The following is a 15,439-nucleotide window of genomic DNA, read 5'->3' as shown; positions in this document are numbered from 1 at the left end:
GCGTTAATGGGAGCGGAGGCCCCGGCGGGTCCGTTGGAGGTGGAGGGAGCATACCAAGTGATGGCGCGAGGGCCGAGAGCAGGAGAAATTCCCAGAGCCATAGTGGTGAGATTCCTCCGTTTTAAGGATAGAGAAATGGTCCTTAGATGGGCAAAGAAAACTCGGAGCAGTAAATGGGAGAACGCGGTGATCCGCGTTTATCAAGACTGGAGTGCGGAGGTGGCGAGAAGGAGGGCGAGCTTTAATCGGGCCAAGGCGGTGCTTCATAAAAAGAAGATAAAATTTGGAATGCTGCAACCGGCAAGACTGTGGGTCACATATCGAGGGAGGCACCACTACTTTGAGATGGCGGATGAAGCGTGGACTTTTATTGTGGAAGAAAAACTGGAATGAGCGGGTTATTAAAAAGAACATTTGAACAAAGTGGTGGGGCGAATGTGGGGGGCAAAGAGGGGGGTTAAAAAGGGGGAAAGAGGAGTTTTATGTACTAATCCTGCGATGTGGTAACTTTTCTCTCTTCCACAGGTGGTGATGGGGGGAGGAGGGGAGGTGGAGGAGATGGGGCGTTGGCCATTGGGGGCGGGGCCAAGGGAGAAGCACGGGCTTGGTTCCCGCGCTATGATAATCATGGCGGGAATAGAGAAGCAGGAAGGAGGGGGCGTCGCACGGTGAGAGCCGAGGTCACGGGGGGGAAGCCGAGGTCGGCCAGAGTTTGCTGACTTCTGGGAGCAACATGGGGGGAGTAATTACGCTAGCGGGGGATCTAGCGGGGGGGTGGGAGGGGGGAATTACTGGATTGCTGCTGCTGGGGAGAGGGGGGAGCTGGTATGGGAGGGGATGGGCGGGGGGGCACCGCCTGGGGGAGATACAGCTGCGTGGGAACCGGGTGAGGAGCTGGAAAAAGGTGATGGCTAATCGACAAGGGAGGGGGGTAGGAAGCCCCCCAACCCGGCTGATCACGTGGAACGTGAGAGGGCTGAACGGGCCGATAAAGAGGGCACGGGTACTTGCACACCTTAAGAAACTTAAGGCAGATGTGGTTATGTTACAGGAAACGCACCTGAAACTGATAGACCAGGTTAGGCTACGCAAAGGATGGGTGGGGCAGGTGTTCCATTCGGGGCTAGATGCGAAAAACAGGGGGGTGGCTATATTAGTGGGGAAGCGGGTAATGTTCGAGGCAAAGACTATAGTGGCGGATAATGGGGGCAGATACGTGATGGTGAGTGGCAAACTACAGGGGGAGACGGTGGTTTTGGTAAACGTATATGCCCCGAACTGGGATGATGCCAATTTTATGAGGCGGATGCTAGGACGCATTCCGGACCTAGAGATGGGAAAGCTGATAATGGGGGGAGATTTTAATACGGTGTTGGAACCAGGGCTGGATAGGTCGAAGTCCAGGACTGGAAGGAGGCCGGCAGCAGCCAAGGTACTTAAAGATTTTATGGAGCAGATGGGAGGTGTAGACCCGTGGAGATTTAGCAGACCTAGGAGTAAGGAGTTCTCGTTTTTCTCCTATGTCCATAAAGTCTACTCGCGAATAGACTTTTTTGTGCTGGGAAGGGCGTTGATCCCGAAGGTGAGGGGAACGGAGTATACGGCTATAGCCATTTCGGATCACGCTCCACACTGGGTAGACTTGGAGATAGGGGAGGAAACAGGAGGGCGCCCACCCTGGAGAATGGACATGGGACTAATGGCAGATGAGGGGGTGTGTCTAAGGGTGAGGGGGTGCATTGAAAAGTACTTGGAACTCAATGATAATGGGGAGGTCCAGGTGGGAGTGGTCTGGGAGGCGTTGAAGGCGGTGGTTAGAGGGGAGCTGATATCAATAAGGGCACATAAAGGGAAGCAGGAGAGTAAGGAACGGGAGCGGTTGCTGCAAGAACTTTTGAGGGTGGACAGACAATATGCGGAAGCACCGGAGGAGGGACTGTACAGGGAAAGGCAAAGGCTACATGTAGAATTTGACTTGCTGACTACGGGCACTGCAGAGGCACAATGGAGGAAGGCACAGGGTGTCCAGTACGAATATGGGGAGAAGGCGAGCAGGTTGCTGGCCCACCAATTGAGGAAAAGGGGAGCAGCGAGGGAAATAGGGGGAGTGAGGGATGAGGAGGGAGAGATGGAGCGGGGAGCGGAGAGAGTGAATGGAGTGTTCAAGACATTTTATAAAAAATTATATGAAGCTCAACCCCCGGATGGGAGGGAGAGAATGATGGGCTTCTTGGATCGGCTGGAATTTCCCAAGGTGGAAGAGCAGGAAAGGGTGGGACTGGGAGCACAGATCGAGGTAGAAGAAGTGGTGAAAGGAATTAGGAGCATGCAGGCGGGAAAGGCCCCGGGACCGGATGGATTCCCAGTTGAATTCTATAGAAAATATGTGGACTTGCTCGCCCCGGTATTGACGAGGACCTTTAATGAGGCAAAGGAAAGGGGACAACTGCCCCCGACTACGTCTGAAGCAACGATATCGCTTCTCTTAAATAAGGAAAAGGACCCGCTACAATGCGGGTCCTATAGACCTATTTCCCTCCTAAATGTAGATGCCAAGATCCTGGCCAAGGTAATGGCAATGAGAATAGAGGAATGTGTCCCGGGGGTGGTCCACGAGGACCAAACTGGGTTTGTGAAGGGGAGACAGCTGAACACGAATATACGGAGGCTGTTAGGGGTAATGATGATGGCCCCACCAGAGGGGGAAACGGAGATAGTAGTGGCGATGGATGCCGAGAAAGCATTTGATAGAGTGGAGTGGGATTATTTGTGGGAGGTGTTGAGGAGATTTGGTTTTGGAGAGGGGTATGTTAGATGGGTGCAGCTGTTGTATAGGGCCCCGATGGCGAGCGTGGTCACGAATGGACGGGGATCTGCATATTTTCGGCTCCATAGAGGGACAAGGCAGGGATGCCCTCTGTCCCCATTATTGTTTGCACTGGCGATTGAGCCCCTGGCGATAGCGTTGAGGGGTTCCAAGAAGTGGAGGGGAGTACTTAGAGGAGGAGAAGAACACCGGGTATCTTTGTATGCGGACGATTTGCTACTATACGTGGCAGACCCGGCGGAGGGGATGCCAGAAATAATGCGGATACTTGGGGAGTTTGGGGATTTTTCAGGGTATAAATTGAACATGGGGAAAAGTGAGTTGTTTGTGGTGCATCCAGGGGAGCAGAGTAGAGAAATAGAGGCCCTACCGTTGAGGAAGGTAACAGGGGACTTTCGTTACCTGGGGATCCAGATAGCCAAGAATTGGGGCACATTGCATAGGTTAAATTTAACGCGGTTGGTGGAACAAATGGAGGAGGATTTTAAGAGATGGGATATGGTATCCCTGTCACTGGCAGGGAGAGTGCAGGCGGTTAAGATGGTGGTCCTCCCGAGATTCCTCTTTGTGTTTCAGTGCCTCCCGGTGATGATCACGAAGGCTTTTTTTAAAAGGATTGAAAAGAGCATCATGGGTTTTGTGTGGGCCGGGAAGACCCCGAGAGTGAGGAAGGGATTCTTACAGCGTAGCAGGGATAGGGGGGGGCTGGCACTACCGAGCCTAAGTGAGTATTATTGGGCCGCTAATATTTCAATGGTGAGTAAGTGGGTGGGAGAGTAGGAGGGAGCGGCGTGGAAGAGATTAGAGGGGGCGTCCTGTAGGGGGACTAGTCTACGGGCTATGGTGACAGCCCCATTGCCGTTCTCACCGAGGAACTACACCACAAGCCCGGTGGTGGTGGCTACACTGAAGATTTGGGGACAGTGGAGACGGCATAGGGGAAAGACTGGAGCCGATAAGAAACAACCAGTGGTTTGCCCCGGGGGGAATGGATGGGGGATATGGAATGTGGCAAAGAGCAGGAATAACGCAACTGAAAGATCTGTTTGTGGATGGGAAGTTCGCGAGTCTGGGAGCGCTGACCGAGAAATATGGGTTGCCCCAAGGGAATGCATTCAGGTATATGCAACTGAGGGCAACAGGTGAGGGAATTCCTGCAGCTCCCGACACAAGAGGTGCAGGACAGAGTGATCTCAAAGACATGGGTGGGGGATGGTAAGGTGTCAGATATATATAGGGAAATGAGGGACGAAGGGGAGACTATGGTAGATGAACTAAAAGGGAAATGGGAAGAAGAGCTGGGGGAGGAGATCGAGGAGGGGCTGTGGGCAGATGCCCTAAGCAGGGTAAACTCGTCGTCCTCGTGTGCCAGGCTAAGCCTGATTCAGTTTAAGGTATTAAACAGGGCGCATATGACTGGAGCACGGCTCAGTAAATTTTTTGGGGTGGAGGATAGGTGTGCGAGGTGCTCGAGAAGCCCAGCGAATCATACCCATATGTTTTGGTCATGCCCGGCACTACAGGGGTTTTGGATGGGGGTGACAAATTGGGGTTGCACAAGAGCCGGGAGTGCAGGAGGCGAGAGAGGCCGATGTTTTGGCCTTTGCGTCCCTAGTAGCCCGGCGCAGGATATTGCTAATGTGGAAAGAAGCCAAGCCCCCGGGGGTGGAGACCTGGATAAATGACATGGCGGGGTTTATAAAGCTAGAGCAGATTAAGTTCGTTCTAAGGGGGTCGGCTCAAGGGTTCACCAGGCGGTGGCAACCGTTCGTCGAATACCTCGCAGAAAGATAGATGGAATGGAAAAAAGAAGGCAGCAGCAGCAGCCCAGGATCGGCAGGGGTGGGGGGGGGGGGGAGGAGGAGGAACCAGAAGGACTCTCAGGGTTGTTAATATATACTGTATAGTATGTACAGGTCGTTGCGACAGATAATTATATATTGGACTGTTAAATTATATTTTTGGAGAGTGTTACTTGTGACAAGGCAGTTGCCAATTAGGGTTTTCATTTTTGTTATTTATTATTTATTCATTTTTTGTTTATAAAATAGGTCATTGTTATTTGTGTTGTTATAATATTGTGTAAAGGATGCACAATGTACTGTGTTGGTTGACCAAAAATTTTCAATAAAATATTTATTTTTAAAAAACTTTGAATCTGCTGGAAGCCAGTGTCTTGCTGGAGTCGCCCTGTCAGCTCAGCCGCTGTCCAATTTGAAAAACACAAAACAAAAGACTTTATAAAGGAATCCAGCTGACGATATATATATTCTTTTTCCTTCATTTCCCGACTGTGACGATGAATCCAGGTATTGAGTACAAAAGCAGGGAAGTTATGCTGAACCTTTATAAACTTTTTGTTGGGCCACTACTAGAATAATGCGTCCAGTTCCGGTCGCCACACTTTAGAAAGGATGTCGGGAACCTTTTCTTAAATTAAAAATTTAAGAGTACCCAATTAATTTTTTCCAATTAAGGGGCAATTTAGCGTGGCCAATCCACCTACCCTGCACATCTTTGGGTTGTGGGGGTGAAACCCACGCAAACACGGGGAGAATGTGCAAACTCCACACTGACAGTGACCCAGAGTCGGGATCGAACCTGGGACCTTGGCGCTGTGAGGCTGCGGTGCTAACCACTGCGCCGCCGTGCTGTCTCGGATGTCAGGAACCTTGAGAGGCTGCGGAGGAGAGTTACCAGATTGATTCCATGGATGAAGGATTTTAGCTACAAGGTTACGCTGGAGAAACGGAGTTCTAATCAAGCAAAGGAATTTGAGAGGAAATTTGATAGAGGTGTTGAAGATTATGAAGCTTTAGATAAGGCAGACAAGGTAAAATTGTTCCCCCTAGCTAAGAGTACAAGGACTAGAATCATTTGAAGTTTATGGCATTGAAAGAGGCCACTTGCTCCATTATGTCTGCACCAATTGGAAAACAAGCCAGGACACCGATTTAAGATTTTGGGTCGGAGATGTTTGGAGAATGTGAGGGAGAACTTTGTTTAGACAACAAGTGACAATGGCCTGGAACTCACTGCGCACGAGGGTGTGGAAGTGGAGAAGATCAGTGATTTCAAAAGGAAATTGGATGTGCAGTTGAATGCAATCAATCTGCAGAGCTACAGGGATGGAGCAGGGGAGTGGGACTGGCGGGGTTGCTCTGTGCAGAGCTGCATGGACCTTGATAGACCAAATGGCTTCTTTCTGTGCCATGAATGACTCTGACTCTATCTTCATTACTAAAATGTCTCATCTCTATTATCTGGCATCTCTTCTGCACCTTTTCCATGGTCGTGTTATCCTTCCTGAATTAATGCACCAAAACCAATTGGAAAAACCCAATAATGTGAGTTGTGTAAGTGTGTGTCTGCCGCTTGCTGAGGTTAGACAGACCTATATATATCTCTGAGACACTGTATTTAGTGAGCTGCCTCAAAAAGGTGAGGTTTCTATGTCAGAATCAGCCTGGGTTAGATGCTGCACTTCACTACATGAGCTCCTGTAGACCTGACACCAGGGGCAAAATTCTCCACCAATGGCGCGATGTCCGCCGACTGGTGCCAAAAACGTCGCCAATCAGACGGGCATCGCGCCGGCCCAAAGGTGCGGAATGCTCCGCATCTTTGGCGGCCTAGCCCCAACATTGAGGGGCTAGGCCGGCGTCGGAGGGATTTCCGCGCCGCCAGCTGGCGGAAATGGCGTTTGGTGCCCCGCCAGCTGGCGCGGAAATGCGGCGCATGCGCGGGAGCATCAGCGGGCGCCGACAGTTTCCCGCGCATGCGCAGTGGGGAGAGTCTCTTCCGCCTCCGCTATGGTGGAGGCCGTGGCGGAGGCGGAAGGGAAAGAGTGCCCCCACAGCACAGGCCCGCCCACGGATCGGTGAGCCCCGATCGCGGGCCAGGCCACCGTGGGTGCACCCCCCGGGGTCAGATCGCCCCGCGCCCCCCCCCCCCCCCCCCCCCCCCCCCCCCAGGACCCCGGAGCCCGCCCACGCCGCCTGGTCCCGCCGGTAAATACCAGGTTTGATTTACGCCGGCGGGACAGGCAATTTCTGGGCGGGACTTCGGCCCATCCGGGCCGGAGAATTGAGCGGGGGGTCCCACCAACCGGCGCGGCCCGATTCCCGCCCCCGCCCAATCTCCGGTACCGGAGACTTCGGCGGGGGCGGGGGCGGGATTCACGGCGGCCAACGGCCATTCTCCGACCCGGCGGGGTTCGGAGAATGACGCCCCAGGTGTGTGACCGCCTGTACACTCTCACTCTGCTGTCTCTCCGATTCCCTTCCAGGTGACTGCATGTCTTGCTGCCATTGTAAAGACAGAACGGGAAGCAGAGGTGCGTCGGGCTGCAGTTCATGTCATCACTCTCTTACTCCGCGGACTCGGAGAAAAGGCACTTCAGGTAAGGGAAACATTTGAGTTTTGTGGTCAGAAAGAAGAGGGGATGAGCAGGTGCCTGGTATTAACGCCTCGAGAGGGAGCTCGTTGTACCGTTAGGTTTTAGGCTGTCGTGGAAACCGGTTTCTCACCAAGATCCTGAGCACACATAGAATCACAGAATTTACAGTGCAGAAGGAGGCCATTCGGCCCATTGGGTCTGCACTAACCCCTGGAAAGATCATCCCCCCCTAAGCCCACGCCTCCACACTATCCCCATAATCCCATTAACCCCGCCTAACCTTTTTTGGACAGGAAGGGCAATTTATCGTGGCCAATCCACCTAACCTGCACATCTTTGGACTGTGGGAGGAAACCGGAGCACCCGGAGGAAACCCACGCACACACGGGGAGGATGTGCAGACTCCGCACAGACAGTGACCCAAGCCGGTATCGAACCTGGGACCCTGGAGCTGTGAAGCAACAGTGCTACCGTGCCGCCCATAAGCATGAAACTTGGTCAAAGGGAGGTCATGTCTGACAAATCTGTTCTTTGAGGAGGTAACAAGGAAGTTAGACAAAGGAGAACCAGTGGACGCGATTTATTTAGATTTCCAGAAGGCCTTTGACAAGGTGCCGCATAGGAGACTGTTAAATAAGTTAAGAGCCCATGGTGTTCAGGGTAAGATCCTGGCATGGATAGAGGATTGGCTGACTGGCAGAAGGCAGCGAGTGGGGATAAAGGGGTCTTTTTCAGGATGGCAGCTGGTGACTAGTGGTGTGCCTCAGGGGTCTGTGCTGGGACCACAACTTTTCACAATGTACATTAATGATCTGGAAGACGGAACTGAAGGCACTGTTGCTAACTTTGCAGATGATACAAACATCTGTAGAGGGACAGGTAGTATTGAGGAAGAAAGGGGGCCGCAGAAGGCTTTGGACAGGCTAGGAGAGTGGGCAATGACGTGGTTGATGGAATATAATGTGGAAAAGTGAGAGGTTATGCACCTTGGAAGGAGGAATTTAGGCATAGACTATTTTCTAAATGGGGAGATGCTTAGGAAATCAGAAGCACAAAGGGACTTGGGAGTCCTTGTTCACGATTCTCTTAAGCTTAATGTGCAGGTTCAGTCGGCAGTTAAGAAGGCAAATACAATGTTAGCATTCATGTCGAGAGGGCTAGAATACAAGACCAGGGATGTATTTCTGAGGCTGTATCAGGCTCTGGTCAGACCCCATTTGGAGTATTGCGAGCAGTTTTGGGCCCCGTATCTAAGGAAGGATGTGCTGGCCTTGGAAAGGGTACAGAGGAGGTTCACAAGAATGATCCCTGGAATGAAGAGCTTGTAGTAAGAGGAACGGTTGAGGACTCTGGGTCTGTACTCGTTGGAGTTTAGAAGGATGAGGGGGGATCTTATTGAAACTTACAGGATACTGCGAGGCCTGGATAGAGTGGACGTGGAGAGGATGTTTCCACTTGTAGTTAGAACCAGAGGACACCATCTCAGACTAAAGGGACGATCCTTTAAAACAGAGATGAGGAGGAATTTCTTCAGTCAGAGGGTGGTGAATCTGTGGAACTCTTTGCCGCAGAAGGCTGTGGAGGCCAATTCACTGAGTGTCTTTAAGACAGAGATAGATAGGTTCTTGATTAACAAGGGGATCAGGGGTTATGGGGAGAAGGCAGGAGAATGGAGATGAGAAAATATCAGCCATGATTGAATGGCGGAGCAGACTCGATGGGCCGAGTGGCCTAATTCTGCTCCTATGTCTTCTGCTCTTATGGTTATGGTGAGTTCTGTGCACTTTGAGAGGCTGGTGATGTGCCCAGTAATGATGAACGAATTCTTCTATGTTGTCTATCTGTATCTAATCCGTTTCCTCTGCCTAAATAATAATTACAGACCTCTGGTGATTATCCAACAGAAATAAGTAGAGGAAGGCTGCACTCTGCACTGAATTATCTGGATTAATCAATATTAATGAGCACGGTGGCTCAGTGGTTAGCACTGCTGCCTCACGGCGCCGAGGTCCCAGGTTCGATCCTGGCTCTGGGTCACTGTCCGTGTGGAGTTTGCACATTCTCCCCGTGTCTGCGTGGGTCTCAACCCCACAACCCAAAGATGCAAGATAGGTGGATTGGCCACGCTAAATTGCCCCTTAATTTAAAAAAACAACAAAAGAAGGGAAGGGAATCGAGGATTATGGGGATGAGGCAGGAGAGTGAAGATTATCTAATCAGATCAGAATGACAGAGTAGACTCGATGGGCCAAATGGCCTACTTCTGCTCCTATGTCTCATGGCCGTAATGCATTTTTTTACTGCATTGCAGGCGTTGTATAAATTCGGGGTGTGGTGGAGTAACAGTAGTTTTCACTGAATCAACTGTTTAAATTATTCTTTATTGATGTTTATATAATGAGCGGCTCACCAACCTGCAGGAAATCAATATCTCAACTTTTAAAAATCGTTTATGGGATGTGGGCTTCACTGGGCCAATGTTTATTGCTCATCACTAATTGCCCCTGGGATAGTGATGGTACGCTGAAGTCTGTGTGGTGTAGGTAAACCCGGAGTGCTGGTGGGGAGGGAGTTCCAGGATTTCGACCCAGCGGCAGTGAAGGAACAGCGGAGATATTTCCAAGCCAGGGTGGAGTTTGACTGGGTTTGGAAAGTGCTGCTGAAGGAGCCTTGGAGATTTTCTGCAGTGCATCCTGCACAGGGTCATTGTCCACTGGTGAAGGAGGGAGTGAAGCTTTAATACAGCAGATTGAGGGGCGCTGATTGAGAGGGTGCATTGTCCTGGATTATGTCAAGCTTCTTGAGTATTGTTAGAGCTGCACATATCCAGGCACGTGGAGCATATTCCATCACATTCCTGACATGGTGGAGGTTCAGAGGCACCTTTTTGTTTATTTGTTTAAGGGATGTGGCTGTCATCGGCTAGACCAGCATTTATCGCCCATCCTGAATTGCCCTTGATAAGTTGCTGGTGAGCTGCCTTCTTGAACCGCTGCCGGTTCCTGTGGCATAGGTCCATCCACCATGCAGTTAGTGACGGGTTTAATAGATTGATATCTGGAATGAGCAGGTTCATTAAACCATTGAATTTACAGCACACAAAGAGGCCTTTCGTCCCATCGTGACTGTGCCGGCCATCCAGCACCTATTATAATCCTAGTTTCCAGCTCTTGCTCCGTAGCCTTGTTTGTTCTGGCATTCCCAGTGTTCATCCAAATGCTTCTAAATATTGTGAGGGTTCCCACCTCTGCCACCCTGCCAGACAGTGAATTCCAGTTTCCAATCACTCTCTGGCTGAAAACGTTTTTGCTCAAATCCCCTGTAAGTCTCCTGCTCCTTACTATTCAGGAATAATTAAGGAATCTGTGGAATTCATTACCACAGAAAGTAGTTGAGGCCAAAATGTTTTTTATTTTCCAGAAGGAATTAGATCTAGCTCTGAGGTTAAAGGGGCAGCACGGTAGCATGGTGGTTAGCACAATTGCTTCACAGCTCCAGGGTCCCAGGTTCGATTCCGGCTTGGGTCACTGTCTGTGCGGAGTTTGCACGTTCTCCCCGTGTGTGCGTGGGTTTCCTCCGGGTTCTCCGGTTTCCTCCCACAGTCCAAAGATGTGCGGGTTAGGTGGATTGGCCATGCTAAATTGCCCATAGTGTCCAAAATTGCCCGTAGGGTGGGGTTACTGGGTTATGGGGATTAGGTGGGGTTACTGGGTTATGGGGATAGGGTGGAGGTTTGGACCTTCGGTAGGGTGCTCTTTCCAAGAGCCGGTGCAGACTCGATGGGCCGAATGGCCTCCTTCTGCACTGTAAATTCTATGTCTATGTCTATGTAAAGGAATCAATGGATATGGGGCAAGGCGGAATCAGGCTATTGAATTTGATGATCAGCCATGATCATAATGAATGGCGGAGCAGGCTCGAAGGGCCGAATGGCCTCCTCCTGCTTCTATTTTGCATGTATGTTGCCATGTATGAAATAGTTGACCAGCCCAGTCAGTATTTCCTGCCCAAGAAGTAACAGAAAGGGTTGATGAGGGTAATGTTGTTGATGTGGTGTACATGGACTTTCAGAAGACATTTGATACAGTGCCACACAACAGACTTGTGAGAAAAGTTATAGCTCATGGAATAAAAGGGACAGTAGCAATGTGGATACAAAATTGGCTGAATATTAGGAAGCAGAGAGGAATGGCCAATGGATATTTTTCGGACTGAGGTTTGTAGCTGTGTTTCCCAGGGGTTGGTTTTGGGAACCTTGCTTTTCCTGATAGAATCATAGAAGTTTACAGCATGGAAACAGGCCCTTCGGCCCAACCAGTCCATGCCGCCCAGTTTTTACCATTAAGCTAGTCCCAGTTGCCCACACTTGGCCCATAACCCTCTATACCCATCTTACCCATGTAACTATCTAAATGCTTTTTAAAAGACACAATTGTACCCGCCTCTACTACTACCTCTGGCAGCCCATTCCAGACACTCACTACCCTCTGAGTGAAGAAATTGCCCCTCTGGGCCCTTCTGAATCTCTCCCCTCTCACCTTAAACCTATGCCCTCTAGTTTTAGACTCCCCTACCTTTGGGAAAAGATGTTGACTATCTACCTTATCTATGCCCCTCATTATTTTATAGACCTCTATAAGATCACCCCTAAGCCTCCTACGCTCCAGGGAAAAAAGTCCCAGTCTATCCAGCCTCTCCTTATAACTCAAACCATCAAGTCCCGGTAACATCCTAGTAAATCTTTTCTGCACTCTTTCTAGTTTAATAATATCCTTTCTATAATAGGGTGACCAGAACTGCACACAGTATTCCAAGTGTGGCCGTACCACTGTCTTGTATAACTTCAACAAGACGTCCCAACTCCTGTATTCAATGTTCTGACCAATGAAACCAAGCATGCCGAATGCCTTCTTCACCACCCTGTCCACCTGCGACTCCACCTTCAAGGAGCTATGAACCTGTACTCCTAGATCTCTTTGTTCTATAACTCTCCCCAACGCCATACCATTAACTGAGTAGGTCCTGGCCTGATTCGATCTGCCAAAATGCATCACCTCACATTTATCTAAATTAAACTCCATCTGCCATTCGTCGGCCCACTGGCCTAATTGATCAAGATCCCGTTGCAATCCTAGATAACCTTCTTCACTATCCACTGTGCCACCAATCTTGGTGTCGCTAGGTCATGTATAATAATGATCTAGATCTTGGTGTGCAGGGGACAATTTCAAAGTTTGCAGATGACACAATGCTTGTAAACTGGGAAGGGACAGTGTAGAACTTCAAAAGGACAGAGACAGGTTGGTGGAGTGGGCAGAGAGGGGGCAGATGAAGTTCAATGCAGAGAAATGTGAGGTGATGCATTTTGGTAGGAAGAACATGGAGAGACAATCTAAAATAAAGGATAAAATTGTTAGAGGGGGTGCAGGAGCAGAGGGACCCGGGTGTATCTGTACCTATTGAAGGTGGCAGGACAGGTGGAGAGAGCAGTTAATAAGGTAGACAGTATTCTGGGCTTTAGTAATAGGGGCACAGAGTACAGGAGCGAGGAGGTTATATTGAACTTATACAAGACACTCGTTAGACCTCAGCTGGAATATTGTGTCCAGTTCTGGGAGCCACACTATAGGAAGGATGTGAACACATTGGAGAGAGTGGGGAAGAGGTTCACACGAATGGTTCAGGGATGAGAAACTTCAGTTACGAAGATAGATTGGAAAGGTTGGGACTGTTCTCCTTGGAGAGAAGGAGGCTGAGAGGCAATTTGTTCAAAATCATGAGGGGGATGGACAGAGTAGACGGGGAGAAACTGTTCCCACTGGTAAAAGGATGAGAACGCGAGGACACAGACTTAAAGTAATTTTCAAAAGAAGCAAATGTGATGTGAGAAAAAGGTTTTTTACACAACAAATGGTTGGATGCACGGCCTGGAAGTGTGATGGAGGAAGATTCAATCGAGACATTCAAGAGGGCATTAGATGGGGATCGGTTTAGCTCAGTTGGCTGGACAGCTGGTTTGTGATGCGGAGCGAGGTCAGCAGCCTGGGTTCAATCCTCGTACTGGCTGAGATTATGCATGAACATTCTCAACCTTGCCCCTCGCCTGAGGTGTGGTGACCTTCAGTTTAAATCACCACCGGTCAGCTCTCCCCCTCAAAGGGGAAAACAGCCTATGGTCATCTGGGACTATGGCGACTTTACCTCACCAAGATGAATTCTTACAGGGGTGCGGGGAAAGACAGGGGAATGACGCTAGGTCATGATGTTCAGTTGGAGACCCAATGCAGACAAGATGGGCCGAATGGCCCCCTGCACCATAACAATTCTGTGATTCCATGTGATCTCCAACATTGGATAGGATTGGTTTATTGTCACGTGTAGCGAGGTACAGTGAAAAGTATTGTTCTGTGTACAGTCCAGACAGATCATTCTGTACATGAAAAGACATAATAGGGCAAACATAAAATACACAATGTAAATACATAGACACAGGCATCGGGTGAGGCATACGGAGTGTAGTACTGCTCAGTGGAGAAGATGTGTGAAGAGATCAGATCAGTCCATAAGAGGGTCGTTTAGGAGTCTGGTGACAGTGGGGAAGAAGCTGTTTTTGAGTCTGTTCGTGCGTGTTCTCAGACTTCTGTATCTCCTGCCCGATGGAAGAAGTTGGAAGAGTGAGTAAGCCGGGTGGGAGGGATCTTTGATTATACTGCCCGCTTTCCCCAGGCAGTGGGAGGTGTAGATGGAGTCAATGGATGGGAGGCAGGTTTGTGTGATGGACTGGGCGGTGTTCACGACTCTCTGAAGTTTCTTGCGGTCCTGGGCCGAGCAGTTGCCATACCAGGCTGTGATGCAGCCCGATAGCATGCTTTCTATGCTGTACCTGTACACATTGGTAAGAGTCAGTGTGGACATGCTGAATTTTCTTAGTTTCCTGAGGAAGTATAAATGCTGTTGTGCTTGCTTGGTGGTAGCGTCGACGTGGGTGGACCAGGACAGATTGTTGGTGATGTGCACACCTCAGAATTTGAAGCTGTCAACCATCTCCACCTCGGCCCCGTTGATGCTGACAGGGGTGTGTACGATACTTTGCTTCCTGAAATGAATGACCAGCTCTTTAGTTTTGCTGACATTAAGGGAGAGATGTTGCCGTTACACCACTCCATTAGGTTCTCTATCTCACTCCTGTATTCTGACTCAATTGTTCGAGATCTGACCGACTAGGGTCGTGTCGTCAGCAAACCTGTAGGTGAAGATGGAGCGAAATTTTGCCACACAGTCGTGTGTGTACAGAGAGTATAGTAGGGAGCTCTCAGGTGAAACCTGCTCTCAGGTGAAACTTGCTCTCAGGTGAAACTTGCTGTCTCTTAATGGGTGCCTGTGTGTTTAATCTAATAACAGGTCTTGCACTTTGTGACTGCACAGTGCCTACAAAAAGCCTTCGTTCAGCTGAGTAGAATTCACTCTAATTCTCTGCATCTTCCAGCTCCAGCACAGAAACTCATTCATTTTTCTCGACTGGTGAAAATATGAAAGTGTAATTTGGATCAGATCTCAGCTGCTTTACTGATTCACACCTACCAGCAGAGCAGCTCATACCCACATAAGGTGCAGGTTGGAGGGCTGCTGGCCGGAGGGAGGAGCAGGCCGGCCGTGGCAAAGGGCTGTTGGAGGAAGTAGCTGTGTGGGATAGACAGAACAAATGGAATAAGTGTGGGGCAGACACTCCTCCAAGAAATGGAGCTTTCCTTCGGAGGGGAAACAGTGTGTGTGGAGGGGGGAAAGAGAGACAATCTGTACCCTTGGCGAGGTGGACAGGGGAGGTCGTGTAACATAATCTGTGCTGGTGGGAGGTTCAAGGGAGATGGAGGGAAGATTTGTACTGGGAGGTTGAATCCCCGCCCTCCCTCCCTTTTAATGTGTTGCCCTCTTTTGTCTCTGGATTGGATCCTCTCTTGTTTTGTGAATTGTATATGAATTATGGTTAACTATATGTTTTGTTAATTGTATATGAATTATGGTTAACTATATGTTTTGTTAATTGTATATGAATTATGGTTAACTATATGTTTTGTTAATTAGAACATAGAACATAGAACAATACAGCGCAGTACAGGCCCTTCGGCCCACGATGTTGCACCGAAACAAAAGCCATCTAACCTACACTATGCCATTATCATCCATATGTTTATCCAATAAACTTTTAAATGCCC

General features: G+C 49.6%; 1 protein-coding gene across 1 annotated transcript in view; it reads left to right on the top strand.

Moving 5' to 3' along the window:
• tango6 (transport and golgi organization 6 homolog (Drosophila)) overlaps positions 1-15,439 on the top strand; it is a 301,792-nt gene that overhangs the window by 281,259 nt on the left and 5,094 nt on the right. The window contains exon 24 of the mRNA XM_072466775.1: positions 7,116-7,229. Within this exon, the coding sequence (XP_072322876.1) occupies positions 7,116-7,229 (114 nt within the window). The remainder of the gene's footprint in view (positions 1-7,115; positions 7,230-15,439) is intronic.

This window comes from Scyliorhinus torazame, chromosome 10 (genome assembly GCF_047496885.1).
Source record: "Scyliorhinus torazame isolate Kashiwa2021f chromosome 10, sScyTor2.1, whole genome shotgun sequence".
Lineage (NCBI taxonomy): Eukaryota > Metazoa > Chordata > Chondrichthyes > Carcharhiniformes > Scyliorhinidae > Scyliorhinus > Scyliorhinus torazame.
This window is presented reverse-complemented; position numbering and strand designations above follow the sequence as displayed.